Source organism: Pieris brassicae, chromosome 9 (genome assembly GCF_905147105.1).
Source record: "Pieris brassicae chromosome 9, ilPieBrab1.1, whole genome shotgun sequence".
Taxonomy (NCBI): Eukaryota; Metazoa; Arthropoda; class Insecta; order Lepidoptera; family Pieridae; genus Pieris; species Pieris brassicae.
In genome coordinates, this window is record NC_059673.1 from 6,686,305 (window position 1) to 6,708,944 (window position 22,640).

The 22,640-nt window shown below is 33.5% G+C and overlaps 1 protein-coding gene across 3 annotated transcripts in view; it reads right to left on the reverse strand.

Moving 5' to 3' along the window:
• Nucleotides 1-3: 3 nt before the first annotated feature.
• Nucleotides 4-22,640, reverse strand: part of LOC123714167 (PAS domain-containing serine/threonine-protein kinase) — a 29,209-nt gene continuing 6,572 nt past the window's right edge. For 2 of the 3 annotated variants that reach the window (XM_045668337.1, XM_045668339.1), the window contains 16 exons: nt 18,106-18,225; nt 16,909-17,092; nt 16,534-16,634; nt 15,554-15,779; nt 13,760-14,443; nt 13,047-13,214; nt 12,307-12,452; nt 11,180-11,291; nt 10,019-10,194; nt 9,155-9,295; nt 8,467-8,666; nt 6,776-6,909; nt 6,198-6,335; nt 4,032-4,127; nt 3,738-3,853; nt 4-2,228 (listed from right to left, as the gene is read on the reverse strand). In XM_045668337.1, coding sequence (XP_045524293.1) covers nt 2,076-2,228; nt 3,738-3,853; nt 4,032-4,127; nt 6,198-6,335; nt 6,776-6,909; nt 8,467-8,666; nt 9,155-9,295; nt 10,019-10,194; nt 11,180-11,291; nt 12,307-12,452; nt 13,047-13,214; nt 13,760-14,443; nt 15,554-15,779; nt 16,534-16,634; nt 16,909-17,092; nt 18,106-18,225 — 2,895 coding nt within the window. In that variant the 3' untranslated portion in view covers nt 4-2,075. The remainder of the gene's footprint in view (nt 2,229-3,737; nt 3,854-4,031; nt 4,128-6,197; nt 6,336-6,775; nt 6,910-8,466; nt 8,667-9,154; nt 9,296-10,018; nt 10,195-11,179; nt 11,292-12,306; nt 12,453-13,046; nt 13,215-13,759; nt 14,444-15,553; nt 15,780-16,533; nt 16,635-16,908; nt 17,093-18,105; nt 18,226-22,640) is intronic. The other variant, XM_045668338.1, reaches the window with a different exon arrangement.

Sequence of the window (22,640 nt, forward strand, 5' to 3'; positions counted from 1 at the left end):
AAATATTAAAAAAAATATTTATTAATCTTAGTGAAGCCCACTACGAGCAACGTAACCCGCCGTCCGTCGTAAGGCACTAATCAAATAACGGACACTAATTTAATATTAAACATTACTAAATATACAGAAATAACGACTAATGAATAAATATAAATTAATAAAATTATAAAATATAACGATTTGGTCTCGGCCATTTTGGCGTTGTTAGCTAAGCGTGACAGCCACCTGCATTTAGCTGTGGTTAACAAGCAAGTTGTAACAAAACTGAAAAAAAAATCCTCAAAACATTAATAAAAGTACACACCTATAATGCGAGAACGCACTTTTTTATCAAGTCAAAATATTATATAGGAGTGATTAACAATTTAAAAAGTTCGGACGTTACTCTTTGAATATAAGCCTAGTTTTTTTTAATTTATTCGTCCCATCTGAGCAAGTAAGTCAGTCTATAAATATTTAACTTTTGACAGCTGATATGATAAATGCAGAATTTTTAGCGTTTAAATTCTCTCGTTAAAAGTGTTTTAGATTGTCCATATTTATTAATTTAATAAACTGTTTAATTTAAATGGAAATAACTATAAATACCATGATTTGGTCACTGACATTAAACATAAAGCATTTTTATTACGTTCCAAATGTTCACGTGTAGCTCAATAAATTTGTCGTCGATTTACTTAGACTGAATTACAATTTACACAATAACTTATAAAAAAATATACATAATTTTTTTAAAGTATAATTTGGCGTATATAAAATGTTCGATTTATAATTATCGACAACTGTCAAATGTCAACTTTGAAAATTTGGCATTTGATAAATAATGCTAAATTTAAAAAAACACCGATACCATGATACTAACACCCACCTACATCAATAATTTGGTTCTTTTATTCTACTCTAACAAATAGGAAAATACTATTGTCTTAATACTGCCTAATTATCATAAGATGAAATTTTCTACCAAGTAACAACATTTTCATTTAACTTCCCAGTGACTAAACAATAATATAGATCTCTCTTACGCCCGGGTTCTATTTAATACAAATCGTAATGATAACGAGTTGTACACATAGGACAAAACATTCGAATACTATTGTATTTGCAAGCTGTACGTAGAAATTACAAGAAGTAGAACCTGGACGTAAGACAAAACGTATACCAGACACGCACACACATAACTTAAAAAATTTCACACCATTCTCTCAGACTAGAATGTAACTTCGACCTGAGATTTGGAGAATACTTTCACTTGAGCGCAAAAGCTTTATACGTAATTTTTATTAGCAAGATTAAAATTAAGAGACGTTTGAATATTATTAAAAAAAATCACTACGTTTAAGAGTAATCCTTTGTGTCCATCATATTATCATTTATAATATTCATAAGATCGCGATTATTTTAACTACCGTTTACTGTAAATTAATTCAATTCCAAGTCTAGGATTTTCTTGTAATGTGTAAATTTTTTTTAAAAATATAATGTCAAATAGAAGAATGTATTTAAGTGATATGGGTTTCTAATCATGTATTCACGAGATCATTTTATATTATAGTTTGAGAAAAAGCTACCGGCTAGAAATCTACAAATACTTAAAAATTATTGACTTGTATTTACAATTATTTAAACATATATTATATCACATAGAACACGTTTGCCAGAAACGATTTCTTATATAAAGTGCGAAGTTCTGGTGTTAAGTGTAGTTAGACGTCTAAACTAATTCTTGGATGTCGTTACAGATATTTGGCGAATGAGGATGCTATAACATACGTGTTTAATGTTTGTCAATAAGATTTCGAAATATTTTAAATACAAAAAACTTTGTCAAGTCCGTATTATGTCAAGGTTCGAACACAGATTTGTAGAAACATCTTACGGTTAACACTGACAATACACTAGTTTAAGAATAGAACGAGCCGTGCGATTACAGATCTTTATCTGTCAGTTGTCAAACCATAAACCTCCTCTTTAGATTATTACTTTGATGTACACCAAGGTAAAAATCTATGAAGATTAAATCCCTCCAAAAGCGCAGCGCCTATACCAATACGTCCAGCATTATGTCTTTAAGTTTAAGAAAAACTGTCAGGTTCACATTCATCCCAACTGTCACAATCGTAGTGTTCGCAGTCATAGTCTATGTCACAGGCCGCGTGACCTGTTGCGTCTGAACTTATATCGGTTAAAGCCGCTTCCGATACTGGTTTTGAGGATATATCGAGGATCTGTAAGAGAAAATGTAATTAATTACTACTTATAAACAAAACGCACTGACTGCACAGTAAGGAAATACCTCTTAGAACTAAAAAACCTTCAATTACTAAAATTAACCAAATTCGACGAGTTACTTGAAAGTTTAAAAATTAATCAAATATAATATATATTCGAAACATATCGGCTTAATTACAAAATGTATTAGTCTATGTATGTACTCAAAAACGGCTATTCATCTAATTTATTGGGTTCGTCTTTACTCATAGCATAGCAGAACACCTAACTATTAAAAATATCGGAATTCACCTAGAAACAACTTAATTTGTTATGTAAACAATAATAAGCAAAGATACCACTTTGATATTTGACATTTTTCCAACGTCATTGACAAAAAATACTTTATAGTCTTCGATGAAGAGTGGTACGCCGGGTCTGCTAGTGCATAATATCATTACCTGAGACGTAAGCATTTGTAATTTTGAATCATTAAAATTAATTTGGATAAAGATTTGAATAAGATTTCTTAAGGGACCTCTACATGGACTACACTTTTAATGTACATATGTCATCAATGGCTACATCATTGCCAACTATATCCCGAAAAGATAAAAAAAATATATCTCGGCAATATTTGGCTAGTGCCTATGGCTGCAATGGCGGAAGAACTCATACGCGCCGCAGCAGCGTTTTAAAAGGAAAGTCAAAACAAAATAAAACTAAGAAAAATTTGGATTCGACCTTATATCTAATGTATCACGCTTATATATAATGGATACTTTAGATATAATTAACATTAGATATTTTAAGACTTGACTAACAATTATTTCAAAACTTTACATTTGTGTAACGCTGGACATAGGCGGACCGCATGTTGCAATGGAGATCGACTGCTGTAGAGCGGTCGCGTTGAAGTCATACACGACTGCAACACGATCGCAAAATAATACTGATGCGAGTTCATTCACAAGATAGATGGATTATTTTTTTCATTGAGTAATAACACCCCTGAAAAACCGCCATACTGATACGAATGACCAAATATTTTTAGTCACTGTCGCCCGGTCTAGGTTGCCTACAGAGAGGAAAGGATTAGTACTCAGCGGGGTGAGGGGAGGGACTGACACTAAACCTTCATCGGACGTGTATTGCATAGTCTATAGACCAAAATCATTTGGCCGAGTGTTGCATAGTCTATAGACCAAAAATTATTTGGTCGAGTATTGCATAATATATAGACCAAGATTATTTGGCCGAGTATTGCATAGTCTATAGACCAAAAATATTTGGTCGAGAATTGCATAGTCTATAGACCAAGATTATTTGGCCGAGTATTTCATAGTCTATAGACCAAAAATTATTTGGCCGAGTATTTCATAGTCTATAGACCAAAAATTATTTGGCCGAGTATTGCATAGTCTAGCCGTAAATGCTGGCTGATGTTAACAGCCACACCCTTGCAGCTACACATTTTCGTGAAAAATAGTCCGTCTTTAGATATAAAAGAAAATGTATTTACTTACATCAGCAGAAGAACGCAGACTGTAGTTTTCAGAATGTGGGTCGTGTCGTTTTCTCTCGTCTTTAGAGATATTCTTACTCTCCGATCGCGCGGCAACTTCTGATGGATTTGAGCGTTCTGAAATAAATAAATAATTTTTAAGATAAATGCTATAATCTTTATAAGGTTCCGACGATCTCGTTAATTACGCCATCTGGTATTATGATAAAAAATAGCACTGTAGTAACAATTTTAATTGTACAAACAAAAATAGTTTAATCGAGCTTTAAAGCGTTGGTTTTATCAATAATTTTACCTTTTACAAGCGGGTCCAGAGCTAAAGAAACAGGAGACCCGCTACGAGGCGACAAACTTCCGCTGAAATACATCTCTGGGTTCGCTTCGTGACGATCTGAAATAACATCTAGCTACTACACTGGAACTTATCTAAATACAAGGAAAAAAATGCTCTAAAATAAAGAAAATAATCATAATTTTTACAATTTTAGTAGCATATAATGTATAGACAAGTGTAAATTTTATAGAAATTTAGTTTTCGACTTTCTACATACACTACTGTTAAGGCATCTTGACCACCCTGAACTGTTTTGGCTATTATTGCATCACCTAGACATCTAAAATAGCATTCACAGTTAGTTCAAAAAAGTTTAGAAATAGGAAAATAAAATAATGGGCTATTTGACGAGATTTTAAAAATCATTACTATCGAACCTATAAAACTAATGTTAGTTTTTTTTAATATTGAGACATAAAAACTTGACGTTTGCTTTTAGTGCGTTGATTGTCATTCTGACAACATTTAAAATCATGTTACGTCAATCCTCCACGATTCCACTAATCTGTGACTTTTGTGTCACGTGACTAACGTATAAAATTGATATTTATTTATAATGGATTGTTAGTATGAATATTTTACAAGTTATTTTATTCGATAACGCTATTTTTTAAAACCATCTTTTTTACAGATTACCCTGTGAAGGAAGTATGGCGAAAAGTTACACCTTAACCTAACCATTCGACCAGTCTAACCACGGACTGGCACGAAGGCCCCAGTGTCTGAGGTCGAGATGTTCTATATATATTTATAGGCCAGAATAATATATAACAATAGTTAACTTACACATTAGACAACATTAACATTATATATACACTAGCTGACCACCGATGTCATTTTGCCATGTATATTAATTCCAGGAAACATTTTTTTTAGTTCAATAAAGAGAACCTATCTACTATAATAAAAGATAGGGATCGATCGTAGAGGGGTGACAATTATGGGTTCTATGTATTTTGTATGCTGTATCATACGAAAATAAAAACAATTTTTTTGGGGTATCACTTAGGGGTTTGTAAGATAGAAGGAAGCCATTTCTCAGACTTACTGAATATGCATAAAAAATTCTTCGGTCGAGCCGTTTCGGAGGAGTATGGAAACGAACGTTGTGACACGAGAGTTTTATATATATAGAGATATATATGTGTAAACAAAACAAAATGAAAACAAAACAAACAAAAAACATGATAATGTCCAATAACATAAGTACCATATAGATTTATGAACTCATAGATAAGCCAAGTTAGTTTGTTAGCATCGCAATCTCACTACCCCTAAGTTTATGTAAGTTGTAAGCTCATATTTTAAACTATTAAAGTCAGTTGTTACACAGCTTCAAGCAGTTTTTTATTTTAACATATCCATTCAACAACAGCAACCGAACTTAAGTTCCAAATAAGCTATTTATTACTTATTAGTAGGTATATAACACTACTGTACGTTTCACGACTGTCAGATATCGCTTTTCCTCACATAAAGTCCATCATAAGTTATTCGGAACTTTTATCTTCCAAATAATATAAGTGTTGCATAGCTATTTGCTTACTTTATCCATACATTGTGAAAGAGACCCTAAGTATAATAAAATCTATGCTAAACGATTCTATACAATGTTTATAGTAATTTTATGATACATGGTATAGTGGGTTAAAATGTTCAAAATGGTATTCAAGCTAATGGTAGTGTTTTAAGCTAAGTACAAGACAATTTCAATGTGAACCTCTTCCGTTAAACAAAAAATAAATATGGTGTATTTATATAGTAATTTGTCTCCGATTTTGAGCATCGGCAAAACATTATATAAAGTGTTTCCGGTCACAATCTTATTATTGTTAGAATTCATAGAAAAGTCTGATTTGTCGAACTATCGCACGTTGTAAACTAATAATATTATTGTTATGAATATTAACGATTCGGTGGACGGATAAATTGTAACCAATTCAAATTCCACGTTCACGTAATTTTCTGTATATTAGTTTTTTTTTAAATAAGCAAATACATTTGAGACGGATTCACGTTATATAATACAGATTCTAAATAGTTACGATTGAAAAAGCTCGGAGTCGAACAACAAAGTGTCTTACAGCGCCATCTAGAAACATATAATAGTTAAATTAGTAAACTTACCACAGTCTACAATTTCATGGAAGATATATTGCGACATGTTGACTGGTTGTCTGATCCAGGCGTGCGACATCAACTGAAGTACTGTGCAGCGCTGAGACGGCTCCTTGCACAGCATCCATCTGAGCAGGTGTTCCAGATCTGTCAACAAACTTAATCTAAGATTTGAATAGTTAGGGGATCGGGATTCTAACGTCAATTCATTTCCATAATTAAAATTTTAATTTATAAATTGAAGAACTTTAAAAAATAATATATATTTCACTATCGAAAAAAGTTTATTTTTATATTTAAGTAAATACAAATTACTTGTGCCATACCTCTTCCGTTTAAATAGTATCCGTGTGTGCGTATGTGAGTTTTGTATGTAAGCGAATGTATTGGTGTTTGTGATTGTGTGTGTAATTTTCCTTACATTAGTGTGGGTATGTGTAATGTTATATAATAACAGCCATCAAATCTTCCACTTCTGCATAACTTAAACTGAATTTGAAAAAAAGGCGCGATCAGTAGATAACAGAAATTAAAAAAAATCGTTCTATATTATCTCTACAAATCAAAAGTTAATTTTATATTGTTACCATCAGATACAACTTGCGGGAATGATAATGGTCCCTGTATGGTGTCCTCGATGTCAGAGAAGGGGTTAACGAAGAACGTCAATACGTATAAAGTTATTCCCATTGACCACATCTCCAACTCGGGGCCTGCATACCTGAAAAACATATATAAATGAATTCAAGCGGTATTTAAAAAAGAAACCCAACTTCGACTATGTATTTGCGTGTTGTTTCCACGAGAATGTAAGTGCGTACTCTTACTTCACCATGCCTTCTGCTGATATAAGACAAATCTTTGTTATTAATGTATTTTATTATTAATGAACTATTAATTACTTAAGATATCATGTGGAATATGGTATAATGGTTGCAGCACTTTATAAAACAAAAATCTTGGCGATTAAAAAGAGTGGCAGATAGTTCTTCTCGTCCGTTCGACGCCTTTGATTTGAGAACTGACAGTAAATGTAAAGTAATAAGCATTGAATGTGTATTTCTTTATTATCGTTCCTGAGTGGACATTGTGTTACCTAAATGAATAAATGATTTTTACTTTGAATAAAAGTCATTTGTTTTCTGTAATTGGCAAGTAGGCCTTCTGTGCCTGACACACGCCGTCGACTTTTTGGGTGTAAGGGATGACGCTTTCTGAACAATGTTTTTCTTGACATGTGTACGGTAAGAAAACATTTTTTGAACGGATTGAAGCTATGTATTATTATTATAAACTTATAATTATTTACATAATTTTTAATTTAAAATTTTCCGATGTTTCGCGTGCTAAATTAAAACCCCAAGACAAACAATCCGCGAAAATAGAGCACACCGTGAGTGATTTCTGCAAAAACCCCCTTTTGGTCGATACCAATTCCGGGGAAATAAATACAGATAACACAACTTTCTCTACAGCTGTGATACTTTTGACATTCAACACCTTTTGTCTTCAGTCACCGTGACCACGCACGCTGTAAAGCACGCGAAACGTCGAAAAAAAATTAATTTAAAATTATGTAAATAATTATAAGTTTATAATAATAATATATTCAATCCGTTTAAAAAGTGTTTTCTTAATGTGTAAAAGCGATGATAAAAAAAGACAATACTATGTGTACGGTAATTCACTTGGCCTTCGTAATGAGTTTTATCAGTTACTAGAGGCCAGTCCAAACTTCGCATGGCTTTTCATTTTTATTAAATAAAAATTATTCTAAATGTCTTATTCCTTAAACTATAAGGAAGGTTTTACTATGAAGAAAAATTTCACGGAAAAACCTAAAAACCAGTTTTCTTTTACTTTAATTATAAATTCACGTAGAATGTCCGACATTAGTAAATTAAAAATGCTCTGCAATTGATTTCAAGTAGGTAATGAAATATTTTTTTTAATCAGTCCCGGAATTTTTCGCTTGATTATTAGTGAGTAATAACAGTTTTTTTATGGACAATCAAACCTTGGCTTATATTATTGCATTTTTTGTTAGGAATACCTATTTTTTTTGAACATGTCAGTCAGTAAAGATACAGCATTTTAAATCGGTCCAGAAGTTTTTGTGTGAAAACATAGCAAACACACAAATATTTCCTCTTTATAATATTAGTATAGATCGATTTTAACTTTGACATTGCCCTAAAGAGATATCGTAGTAATAGCGCGTTCGTCCCTATAGTAATATCCTACGCTTATAAAAATATAGTTTTAAACTTATACATACTTATTCCCAGCTAACACCTCCGGGCTACAATACTCTGTGGTACCATAGAATGTAGAGAAAAGTGTGTCTTTGCTCATGAATGTTGCTGAGCCGAAGTCTATGAGCTTCACGTGGAACTTGTTGTCTATGATCACGTTCTCATCTTTTATATCTCGGTGTAGAATATTTAATGAATGTAGGTATTCGACTGCTTGTCCGATCTAAAATATTAAGAGTATAGAATAGTACATATATTAAAATATAGTATATCCGGAGAGATTTATAATAAACCAGAGGCGCTCTCCGATTTTTTAAATATATTGCATATCAAATTTAAATATATATCAATCTAATAGACGAGTAGGTGATCGACCTCATGTTCCCGACACACGCCGTTGGCTTTTTAAGTCGCGAAGATAGATGCTCACATAAAATTAAATTCCATTAGTGCACAGCAGGGGACCGAACCTACGACGTCAGGGACGAGAGTCGCACGCTAAAGCCACTAGCCAACAGTGCTCATTTATCTGAAGAGATTAGAAGTTACTGATTTAAAAAAAATATCCGAAAGGCCGGCAACGCACTTGCGAGCGTTCTGGCAATGTGAGTGTCCATGGGCGGTATCACTTAACATCAGATGAGCCTCCTGCCCGTTTGCCTCCAAATAAAATAACAAAAAAATATGAAAGATATGTTGACGACATGATACCTGTCGAAAGATATAAGACAGCAGCGGCTCATCAAGTCTTGGTCTTCTCTCGATGAACTCGAACAAGTCCATACCGGCCCCATGTTTCTCCATCACCATTTGAAAGTATTTATCGTTCTCGTACATATCTATTACGCTTACCTGAAAAATAATATATATTAACATATATCTATTAAAGTTTACCACATCATATATATTGTTATAACCACAGTATACGTTACAAGCTATCTTTTCTAAAATACATGACAATTATAGAAAATGTTACAAAAATATTAGATTTTATTTATTTATTTACATTTCGTTACACTACGATATAAAAAATGAACATAATTAAATCAAAAGGCGGCCTTATCGCTTTCGAGCGATCTCTTCCAGACAACCACTGTGAGTAAAGAAAAAAAATGTATTAAATTACATAAGATAGGGAAGTAGTGCAAAAATACATGTATTAAGACAAAACAAAATAGGGCCAAAAAAAAACAAACTAAACTAAAAAGATAATAGATTAAAAATAGAAAGAAAAAGACACATAAATCACGTTAATTTAAGATAATTTTTTTACCTTTAATATTATTAAAAACTCAGGCTTTACAATGACATTGGTAATGGCAAATAATGACGTGTCTAATACAACATCGAAATTAATTTATTGCATAAAGAATCACTGTGCAAAAGGAATGGTTGTTCTGCTATTATTATTAATATATTTTGTTTTAATAATTTAAATTTCAGGTTCCACGTAGTGTACGGCAAAAAAACTCTTAGTTCTGGACGTCAAGGTGATACGTAATATCGTAGTTTGCCTCCACGTGTGACGATTAAACTTTACCAATAAAATCAAACATTATTAATATTTCTTCTTACTATATTAGGATGTTTCAGGGTCATAAGTAGACTCAGCTCCAATGGAACCTTCCTCCCATCCGGCCCATCGACCCAGAATTGAGCGCCCACTTTTTCTTTAAGTATGAATTTGGCAACTGCTAGAAGTCGATCTGATCTACGATATGCCATTTTGACGCAGCCGTACGCACCTTTACCTGTGAAAGTATATTGTATAATAAGATGTATGGAACAACGCTTCAAACAATCACAGTTATTATTTGGTTTAAGTTACACGTTATCCCGCAATTCATCTATTTTCTCATTGCAGAACTGTTATTACAGATTAAAAAAAAAAACAGAAAAATACAATTGCATATCTGTGGCCATAGGTCAGAATATGATAAATGCAATTAAATTATTAAGAAAATTTAAATATGAAACACTCAATATAAGTCATACTGAGCAAAAATTTACTATGACCACAGATATAAGGAACCGAAAAGAAAATATATTTTCAGCTTTAAATATTTTTTTTTAAACACGATAACTCTATTTTTGACCACAGCTAATAAAAATAAAATTTATACTACGTAAACGAAATCATCAATCATCAGTAATGGTCTGGTTGGGAGTGTCCAATTACGGACCCACTGAGGTTCATTTTTGCGAAAAGGGGGGCAAAACCAGTGCAAAGTGTACCAAGAGACGGATTTGGGTTCGCCATCATAGACCTACCCAGCACGCTATTTGCGGGACAATACTTAGTGTTCCAGCAGGACTCTGCGCCTGCACACAAAGCCAAGACCATTCAAGCCTTGTATGAGGCTCGAAACATCGACTGAATTAGACATGAGGATTGGCCTTCCTCCAGTTCTAAATTTTTATTATTATTATCTGACAACAAACGTATTGACCTTTCTACATTAAGGTACTTTTCATTTTCTAAACATTTTCCGTCTTACCTATGTATTAACACAGTATCGAAACACATAATAACAATAGTTATCAACTTATAAAACTATTATTAGTATGGAAAAATTCCTCTGCGGAAACGTTAAACGGATGTAACCAACTTTTAGTAAATGAGAAAGCGCTTACTATATTATCATGTTATGTAAACTGTCTATGTCAATCCTACGATAATTCACAGAATATGTGGGTATTTAGATAAATTAAATAATATACAAAAATATACTTTACCAATTTGTTTGAGTGTAACATAATGTTTGCTGTACTCTCCAGCCACTTGTTCCTCGCCGCATTGACTCATCAGAGACATCGAGTGCGGCCTACTGCTTGCCGATTTGTTGCCCTGTGGTAGAACTAACTGTAAGTGGGCTTCACTAAGGTGAATTGGATATAAACAGGCCAGCTAACGTCAATTTGTCTGTGCGACCACACATCTAAATCCACCTTGCCTAAATCTTAATATATATAAATCTCCTGTCACGATGTTTGTCCGCGATGTACTTCTAAATCAATTGACAGTCACAATTATCTGTTAACTCCAAAAGGTTCTAACAGATGTCGATACTTTTCGACTGGATTGAGGAAGTAATCAATAGATGGCACTGCTATGGTAAACCGACAAACGTGTCATATAAGCTACAATTCAATATCATGATTACCACGTGTTATTGAGGCTAAAGTATAAATTAAATTTATTTTGTAGTAAACGAAATACCGAAATGAAATTCAATTATTTCTACTTTTTTATTTTTTGGTGTTAGCATAACCAACCACGTGTTACTTAGACCGAAGTGTAAATCAAATTCAAATTATGGTGACGATAATACAGTGAAATTATTATTTCGTGTCACGGTATTAAGGCTTACTAAACCACATTAAGAAGAAACGAAGTTCGCGGGGGCAGCTAGTAGTATATATAGGCATTATTCTCTTCCTGTGTTCTGCTTTAAAATTTTATTGATTCATTTAATACTTACATTAATTTCAAATATTTCTTTATATTTTGGGATCGTAAACATTAAATCATATAGTTTTATCAATAGAACCAAACCAAAAATGTAACACTCGAAACCTTGTGTATTTTTTATAGGCGCATACAGGCTCACCATACCGCCGCCCATGGACACTTTCAATACTAAAGGGCTTGCGAGTGTGTTGCCGTTGTCGTATTCAGCCTCGACGACTGATGATGAAACTCAGCTGCAGGTATTAATCAGAACTACTCCTCAACACTCTCCATGGTAAATGCTGTAGAAGATGCAGGGCTGCCCCATCCTATACCCCATATCTCTATGCAACTCGAAGGGATGAAGCCGCTCGAAAAGGTAGAAGTAATAATCAATATTACGTATACGTACAAGGACGAGCGAGTTGTCAGCCGTAGAGTTAAGACTGGACGCGAGTGTAGCGTGTCGTGGGGCATCTTCTCGTCTTACGCCTAGCCATACGCAACAAACGGTACGTCCACTTGCCAACTGCAGGCTTGAAACTGTGTAAACTACACCTGGGAAATTTTTTTTCTTATATAATAATATAGAGATAGGGCTTTAATTTTCATACATTATTTTTTAGTTTTAAACATCTGCAATCAGGCTTTTGGCTTTTATAAGATTTTATGATATGGTTTTGAGAGAATAAACTACCCACAATTATAAAAAGATATTACTTCTTTCAATTCATTAATTCGAAGCTAAGTTAAGCTAAGAATATGTTAGACAAAATTACTTTTAAATTCATTTACGATAATTTATTTTTATTCATATGTACTTTACTTACTTTATTTACTTTTTACTTTTACTTTTAAGTTGTACGGCTGTCATTATATTGTGATTATTTTAATAATGATTACAATGTAATGTTAATCTAAAGTATTATTCTTATGTAAATGAATTTTGTCTTTTTTGAGAAAAAACGTCTTTAAACCTTTTATATTATATAATAACACTATATTCATAAAATAGGAGAAAAAAATAAAAGACAACAATGTCTTATTGCTATAACACTTTTTGTTTGTAAATTTCTCCCATATAATTAATAACATTAATCTTTTACACAATATAATTATGAATATTTTTATCGAAGCAAATTATTCTCTTACCTAATTCAGTACCGTCCTTGTGCAAGACAACGCCCCTATAGGTCCCATCCTTGTGTCTATAATCAGTTTCATATTCAGGTCTGTTGTGTCGCGAGTGCGTGGGCGTAGACGTTGTCACGTGACTACGTACTGCACGCTTTACAACGCACGGAGTACCGGGAGGTTCCTCTGTAACATTTCAAACAAATATTATGGTTTTTCCATTTACATGTTTAAATTATTATAGAATTATTATTGTCTAAAGCTTATTTACGTTTTTATCAAACAGTTTTAGTATCTGATGTTATATGGAACAGATACACATGTATTAAAGAATAAGGAAACGTTGAAGGAAAATATCGTGAGGAAACCGGCTTGCCTTAGACCCAAATAGTCGACGGCTAGTGTCAGGCACAGGAGACTGATCACAAAACTGATACAGAAATCTGAGGCTCAGACTTAAAACTGTTGTAATCAGAATCAAAAAATCTTCGAATTGTTCCATTTCTCAGCAATAAAGTGAAACATAGTAGAAGACAAGTTATCTTCCAGTATAAGCGTATTTTAAATCTTAAAAAGTAAATAGGAAAAAATGTAAGTAAAACAGAATTACTAAGGTTAAGCAACGCCTGATTTTGTACCTTAACAATCAGAATTTATTGTTTAAATATTTGATAAAACAAGTACTTAAGTATGAGAAGATTAGTACAAAATATCTGAAAAGCGAAACATACCTTCAAATTTCTTCCTTGGCGCCGATTCCGTCTGCGTCTCAAGGTCGATATCATTACTCAGGCTATCAACGCTTTCGGTTCCATTATGGCGCGGAAGTTCTTCAATTTCGCAACCAGATGGCGGCATCTCATTAATCGGCGTCAAAAAGTCCGCACTAGTTTCATTGGAGTCGCAAAAGTCAATTGAGATACTGCTCCTGTCTTCCTTTCCAGACTTCTTTTTGGTATCAAACGACAATCTTAATTGATCATTTCTTATTCTGGGAGATGTTCCGGTTGGCGTAACTTCCTGCGAATGCTGAGATGTGTAGTAAATCGAGTCAGATTTTTCCGAAACCTTCCCCGTTTTCACGTTATGCTCAGAGCGGAGTATATTTTCCGATCGCGATTTTGAAATCGAGTGTGAAAAGTTCTCATCGTCGATTGACATTCCGGACATGCCGGAAGTGACGTCAGGGAGCGCTGAAGTGTCATTTCGTTGCTCTGTGGTACTCAGGCTTGAGACCATGTCTTGTGTGGGTGTTGGTGTGTGTGTGATTAAACTGCTGGACTTGTCAAGGCAGAGAGCGCTGGAGGATTTTTCTCTATTCGTAGAAAGAAGTGACGGCTGTACGTTCAGTGACATGCAGGCGGATTTCTGGCTTCCATTAAATGCTCCACATGAATCATCGTCTGTATCTGAACCTAAAAGGTTGGTCACGATAAAAAATTAAAGATTTCATAATATTGATGATCTGGTTAAGTGTTCATAGCATTGGGAATAATGCGTATTTTTCTTTCAAATTTTGATATTCTTGGGTAGTTATACCAATATATGTGTTTAGTGTTTTGCCACGTAAATAATTTCTAGAGAATTCCTAGTGTAGAATAAAAAAATTGGTGATAAAAGAGTATAAATTTAGGATTGTATGTTTGTTGATGTTTTTAAAGGCACAAATTTAAAAAAAAAATTTTTTTGGTTGAACACCGCTTACACACTGAATATGCATTAAAAAATTCATAATAATCGAGCCGTTTCGGCGGAGTATGGGAACGATCATTGTGACACGATATATATATATATATATAGATATTGTTTCGATATATTTAACATATCACATTATAATCGTTGCAAGAAATAGAGTACAATTAAAATAATTAAATGATAAGAAGGGCAACGTTCGACCTTATCACTTTGGAGTGATCTCTTCCAGGCAACCAAGGTAAGGATAACATTGACTTAAATAAGGTGAGCGCAAGAAGTACAAAACTACGTAACATTTACAATAATTTAGACATAAAGAATGGAACAAAACGAAACAATTATATGTAGACAATGAAATACACAATTTTATTATTTTAAAATTTCTATTGAAATATGCTGTTTTCTTGTTAAAACTTTTAGCTTATAAACCCAATTACACGCTCAAGTTATAGACTACCCTTATAATTTAAGTGAGAGCAGTGTTGTGGCTTCAGCGTGCGACTCTCATTCCTGATGACGTAGGTTCGATCCCTGGCTGTGCACCACTGGATTTTCTTTCTATGATTTATTTAATTTCTATTTAACATTAGCTCGAACGGTGAAGGAAAACATCGTGAGGAAACCGGCTTGCCCTAGACCCAAAAAAAAAACATCGTCGTGCCTATTTAATTTACAAATGATCATGAAACAGATACAGAAATATGAGGCCCAGAACTAATAACGTTGTAGCGCCATTGATTTTTTTTTCATAATTTATGTAGGTAGGTCGTGTTTTCACTAACTTTGTTAAATTCTTATATACACTAATGTGACTACAAAAGGTAACTTACCAGACCCATCATCATTGTTCACTGGAGACAAGGTCATATTCCTATTCGTATCTTGAATCTTGATCAAATCGCATTCCCTACAAAAGTTTTGTATGACATCTTCAATATGATGTCCGATCACTTCCAATAGCGACTTTCCGAATGTCAATTGCGCAAAATGCTGGTTGCAAGCCGTTATTATGCCAGACTCGTCCACCACAAGAAGTCCACTTACGTTGTATGTAACCTGTAAAAGGCGTTATAATTTTTTACACTTAAAAATTCTTTATTAAAAGGCAGCCTCCGCAAGTATTTCGTAGTTCTTGCGTCCAACTTTGAACACCTATTGATTCGAGGTCCTTGAGAACTCCATCACACCCTCGGTCTATTTGGTTTTCTCATGCCACCCAAAATGGATGTGCGTTCAGTACGGACCTTGGGGTTCTATCGTCCGCCATTCGGGGCAAGTGTCCCAACCACTTAAGTCTATTGAACTTTATGAATGGACGATGTTGGCGTCGAATTTTTTTTTTAATATTTTTTTTTTATTTTATTACTCCGTCTCAATGTGTTAAACTGTGTATTACCATCACAACGAATTACACTACTGGATTATTATTTATAGTAAAATCGCTGTGGAACAACTTTGCTCCTCAGCATAATGCTGAGCTAGGGCCAATTACAGCCACAGCACACACGCATTACACAATTAAACCTTTTTCTTAAAAAAATTGTTATCTCTATATTATTATTATTTTTTAATTATTTTTATTTATTGACTATTGTTTTTAATGTGTTTCTGTGTGGGTGTTTTGTGAGTAATAAATGTTGTCTATGTCTAAAAGAAAACCTTAAGTAATCCTGTCTTATGTTTGTTTTTAATTATTAACTTTTTTCGAAACTACCCTATTTATGTTGGCGTTTATTTACATATTTCTGGCTATTATGTATGACGTTGATAACCTAAATAGTACAATATTTATAAAGAAATATAAACTTACCCTAACATTAACTTCAAATATAGGTCGATCTTTCGGCTTCATAGTTTCTGATTTAGAAATCCAAAGGCAAAGAGGAAACGAACATCCATCCAATGTCCTACCTAAAAAATAGTATGATAACAAAGCTGCTTAAGCTGCGTTGACCTTGAAGCTTGTACATGCGACACTCATTTCTGAGGACTTAGATTCGGATCCCGGCTGTGCAATAATGGACTTTATGTGTGCGCCTTTAACAGGCACTCTTACGGTAAAGGAAACCGACATGCTATAGACCGAAAAACTAGAAGGCTGATGAAGTTACTATCTATTGAATGTCCAGAAATCTCAGACCAACACCAAGGCTTTTCTTATATCTATAGATATAATATATCTTACCAGTAGCCTTCTGTTTAGCCAAAGCCTTAGGTATAGCAAGATCATAAGGCGGCAAGTGTATTGACGGAATGAGGGACAATATAGGCAATCCCACGAGCTTCTCACACGATTCAGCTTGGAACAAAAGTCCTGCGTCAGCGCCTTCACAACTTATTATTGTCCCCGTGTCTGCCTCTATGGTGAACTGAAAAGTAATATTTTTTTCTTATACATATTAATTGATTTCATATATATATATTAATTGATTTGAATAAAATTATTATTATTTTATTTTTTAAAGTAAATAAATAATATATTACTAAATATTCGTAACGGCAACTGTGGTATAGTGGTTAATGGAATACCAAATAGCCTGAGGAACTGAGAAGCGAACTAATGTTAGAAGGCACATAACGCTGATTATATTAACGGGATCCATGCGTCGGGTTGCCCCCCCTATAATATGAAGAGGGGGCCGATGGCTGGCCATGCGTCATACTCGTGAACGGGTGCTATTTGTGGTGACTGGTCGTACTTGAATTCGTGTATGCGGTGATGTTAGTAATTTCGACTATGTATTTGCGTGTTGATCCCACGAGAATGTAAGTGCGTGCTCTTATTACATCATGCCTCCTGCTGATAGAGGATCTTTGACAATCTGAGACAAATCTTTGTTTTTAATTTATTTACTTAATATGTCATGTGGAACATGGTGTAGTGGTTGCAGCTCCTTACAAACGTTGTGTAATACAAAAAATAAAAAAGAGTGGCGGAGAGTTTATTGCCAGTTCTTCTCTTCCTTTCTACGCCCATGATTTGAGAACTGGCAGTAAATGTAAAATTAGAAGTATGTAATGTACGTTTAATTTTTATTGACGTTCATAAGTGTACATTGTGTTACCTGTATGAATAAATGATTTTTGACTTTGACTTTGATATCAGTGGAAGAAACTTTAGTGAAACTGAACATGTATTTCTCATGCCTGAGTATGGTAACTAGTATAATAGATATAGATAAATAGTAAATAGGCTCGATACTTTTCTTATTAGAGTTTCTTCATTACTAAAAACTAATATAAATTTGAAATATAAAAAATCCAACCCAACATTATGGCAACAACTTGAATGACACCATACCTTGTGCAATATTTTATACAAAGATCTCCATGTTCGCTCAATTGTTTTGAAAGCAATTAATTTTACCTTTTGTATACATACCAATACATTTTTACAGCTGACAGGCTCTGCAACAACCAAACATGGGCCATCTGCATCCAACTGTCGGATCCAAAGTGATACTTGTAATGCAGTTCCATCTTTGGATAGTAATTCCACAACCTGAGCAAACATTTTGGATAATTAAGTGAATAATAAATAAAACTATGTATTGTAAACCTTTAGAGATCGAGTTAGTTGCATTGTAATACAGTGTAAACTCCATGTAACGTTCCTAGATTCCTAGATAGAGAACGAACTGTTATACGAGTTTGTGGATTCAAGTTTTTAAAAAAAAACTTATTTTAATTATCTATATTTAATAACTTGAAATGATTAATACAAATACAAGATTTAAAACTCGTAATTAGGATTGAATAATACAACCGTTCTGGATAAGATCTCTAAGCAGACTGACTGCTACCAAACTAATCGTATCTATCTCCTTTTACTTATGATGACATGACTGTCTTTGTTTTGTGTTAGCATTAAGGTTTACATCTTATGGGTATAACATCTCCCCCTTTTAGACAAAAACTTATAGGGTAAATAAGTTATGGTTATATTTGTGTCCTTGTGGGAGCAAAATCATCCATTTCTATTTCTGTATGTTTCAAATCATGTTCTGTGGGGAGTTTATCTATTACGGTTATCTTATTCCTATAAAGTAACATTAAGTATTTTAAAAGTTTAAAACTTAAAATTAATAGATATAAGGTTACAAGAAATGAAATAACTATTACTAAAGTAGAATAGAGTGTCCCATATTTGATAATATGAGGTTTGTTTTCAATGTTATTTAGACTATGTAAAATGGAATTTGTTAAAAGTTTACTTTTCGAATTTATTTCATCAAGATCTATATTTTGAAAATTAATAGGGGACACATTATCTATTACAATATTAAACTTAGCATAATTACAACAAGGGTCGTTGATAACATTAAATTCTGGAATACTGTTAATGGGTGACGTAATATTTAACACATTATATTTAGGTGTCAATGTAGTACTTTTACAGAATGCAGTACAATGGTCAGGAATGGTAAATATACCGGTTCCTATTATATCAATTTCATGCATATAATTTATACAATCTATAGACACTTTGTTAGGCTTGGTTTGCACATAAAGCCACCTATTATTCTGTATCGGTTTCCAAATATCAAGACTACCAAAAATAAACTTTGTATCACACTGTCTAGGAACTTCACTGATAATTTTGGACAAAAACTCACTTTCACAACTGGGTTTTGCGTCTATAGAATATATGTTAGGTATGTCACAAATGAACTCACCGGGTTGTATGGTTATACAGAGTTCAAGGTTGTCTATGTTGCAGTAATGAGTCTTATCTTTGGTCATTGCAATGTATTTACTGCTTGGTATAATTAAACTAAATGAATTCGGTTGCTTAGAATTGTATGGAGTAGGTAGAGCGATATTGTGGGACAACATGTATTGATCAACTTTTACTAATGGGACTTGCAACAGAAATATTATCTTATTATTAATATAGTAACAAATTGTTTTGCATAATTTTAAAATTATATAAACTGAACTTATATCTAATGAAACAGGTAATTCTAGACCGTTAGGCAAATATCTGTAGTTATCGGATATTTCTTGGTACAACTGACATGGCTGGATGTAGTATGTTTTGACTACTGAATAAAATTGCATTTCTTATATCTTCTAACTGGAAAGACAATGTAAGTATGGATGACTCTAAACTGTCAAATATTTTATTTATATGTGTCCACATATGCAATTTATTCGTGAGCTCTGAAATGTTTAGTATGTTCAACGAGAGGTTATTAATAGCGTTATTTAATATCATTTCATTATTTCTTATCTTGTTCAGACTTTCATTATAATATGATAAAGCGGAAGTAGTGACTAAAATATTTTCTTTCATTAAATGGGATAATTGTCTAATATCATTTTGGACACTATTTATGGCTTGATCATATTTTACTGCATCGTCCTCGTCTAGGGTACCAATGATGTGTTTTAGAGCTGTGCCAACACCCCCGAACCAAGAACTACGTTTTACTCTATTGTTTAGTAAATGGGAAATCGCTTCGAAACCTCTTTCTAAATCATGATAGCGGACAACTAAAGGTTGGAACATACTATGACAATCTGTATTTAACCGAATAGTCGGGATTTGATTACAGTAATCTTCAGTAAATTTGAGGATATAGTTAATATTCCTTATGTGTGGATTAAGGTGTGAAATATCTATAGGTACAATGTTTTTTAAAACAGCACTATTAATTTTTAAAGTACCTAAATAATCAAAATATATTCCTGCGCTAGCGTTGATTGCTTGAGCATAGTTCTGTTGCGATTGACCTCCGGTTTGAATTCTGCAAATATGCTAAGCTCCACTACACTATACTATATTAAATGCTAAATCTATTATTTTATTTTATTTTAAAAGTTATCTACTTTAGTCGCGTGTTTTACTTGATCAAAGTGATGGGTAATATGGCGTCTATTAAGCAAAGTAAGTGTGTTGTTACTATTTACTTTGATTATTTTGTAGGGTCCCTTCCATAATGGAGAGAGCTTTGCGTAATCTTAAATGATTTTTGAGATACACATATTCTCCGGCTTTATATTTTATATTACGAGTATTTAAGTCATAATACAACTTAGAAGATTCTTTGGACTTCTTTATGAAATCCAGAGCGTTTTGCCTTGAATGTTTTAGGCGATTTTGTAGCATTCTAACGTAATCGGGGTAAGTAGCCCCTAGGGATTCATTGAAAATGGAATTACGGTTGGAATAAACGGTTTATTACCAAAATTCAATTCATAGGGTGTAAAATGTGTTGTTGAGTGTACAGATGTATTATACGCAAGCATTGCTGTATAGACATAACGAGGCCAATTTGTTTGTTCCTTGTATGATTGTTGATGTAGGACTTGAGGTACTCTTTTAGAGTAGAGTGGCTCCGTTCAAGGGCACCTTGGGTCTGTGGGTGATAAGGAAAAGCCCATAGATTTTTGATTTTGAGAAATTCGCATGTTTTCTTAAAAAGATCAGATGAAAAATTGGTGCCTTGATCGGTTAATATCGATTTGGGTATACTAAAGTTGGAAATGTAATGGAGTAGACACTCACTTGTTTCTTCGGCTGTAGTACTACGGATGGGGTAAGCACTCGAAAATTTGGTAAGGTCATCTTGAAAAGTTAAAATGTACCTAAGTTTAGCAGGACCCGTTTCCGGGAGAGGCCCGACGATATCCATGGATATTCGTTGGCATGGTTCGCTGGAAGTGCTCGTTATTCGCATCGGAGCGCGGTTTAGTTTCCTAAGTGCTTTATTTTCTTGGCAGGACTTGCATTGTTTTACATAAGGTTCTATATCGCTACGCATCCCTTTCCAAAAGTACGATTGTTTAATTCTGTCATACATTCTCATGGAACCTAAATGACCTGCGATAGGAATGTCGTGATTATCAAATAGGATCTTCTTAATTTCAACAGGAGCTGGGTATATAATATTATTATGGTAAATTTTGATTTTTATTTGAGCGTTATGGAAAAGATAACATAAAATATTGTAAATTTTAATAAATGAATGTTTTTCAAACGGGTTTTTCATATCTGATATGGCAATTTCATCTGTGTTGCCGAAAATAACTAATACATTTCTAATATTTTTTAGAGTTTGGAATAACTCGGGATATGATGCTTCGTCAAAGTGATGGACTTTAGTAAATATGAAATAATACAATTTGTTATTAAATTCAATCTTTTGAAAAGAGAAAAGTTCTTTTTCGGAATTCCGAGTATTCTCTAAGATTTCGGGGTCGCTTAGAATTTCTAGCACATAAGGGTTAGATTCGTCTAGATCAATGGAAGTGGGGACTAGGATAACTTTAGAATTAGTCTTAATTAAACTCTCATTAAATTCTTCAATATCGACATTATAACTTTTGTCTTTATTTGCCATTGATAAAATTGACGGGTAGATCTGGATTTGCACTTGTAGAGGGCATCGGATCATCATAGATCATAGATGTTTTGAGCAGTTGGTTGTTCTTCAGACAACGGATTTGAACAGGTGAACCAGTCATTTGATTGGATAGTTCAGAGGATGTAGAATTAGGCTCTATTTCAGGTAATGGGAATAAATCCTTCTAGGGTAATTGGATTAGAAGTAGGTGAAAGTAACTCTTCGGGATGGAAAGAGGGCGGAGATATTAAAAGATCCATAAGATCTCTATCTACTAGTTCTCCTCCTTTTCCAGGATCAGATTCCGGTTGAACTGGATTGACGGGATATCGAGACAGAGCATCGGCATTGGAATTAATTTTACCTATTTTATATCATACTCGAATTCTTCCAATTTGAGTCTCCAACGAATTAATCTGGATCCGGTATCCTTACAATTGAAAAGCCACTGCAGAGGCTTATGATCTGTTACAACCGTAAACCGATTACCATATAAGTAAGGGCGGAATGTTTTAGTGCCGAATAATATAGCAAGACATTCCTTTTCCGTCACACTATAATTACATTC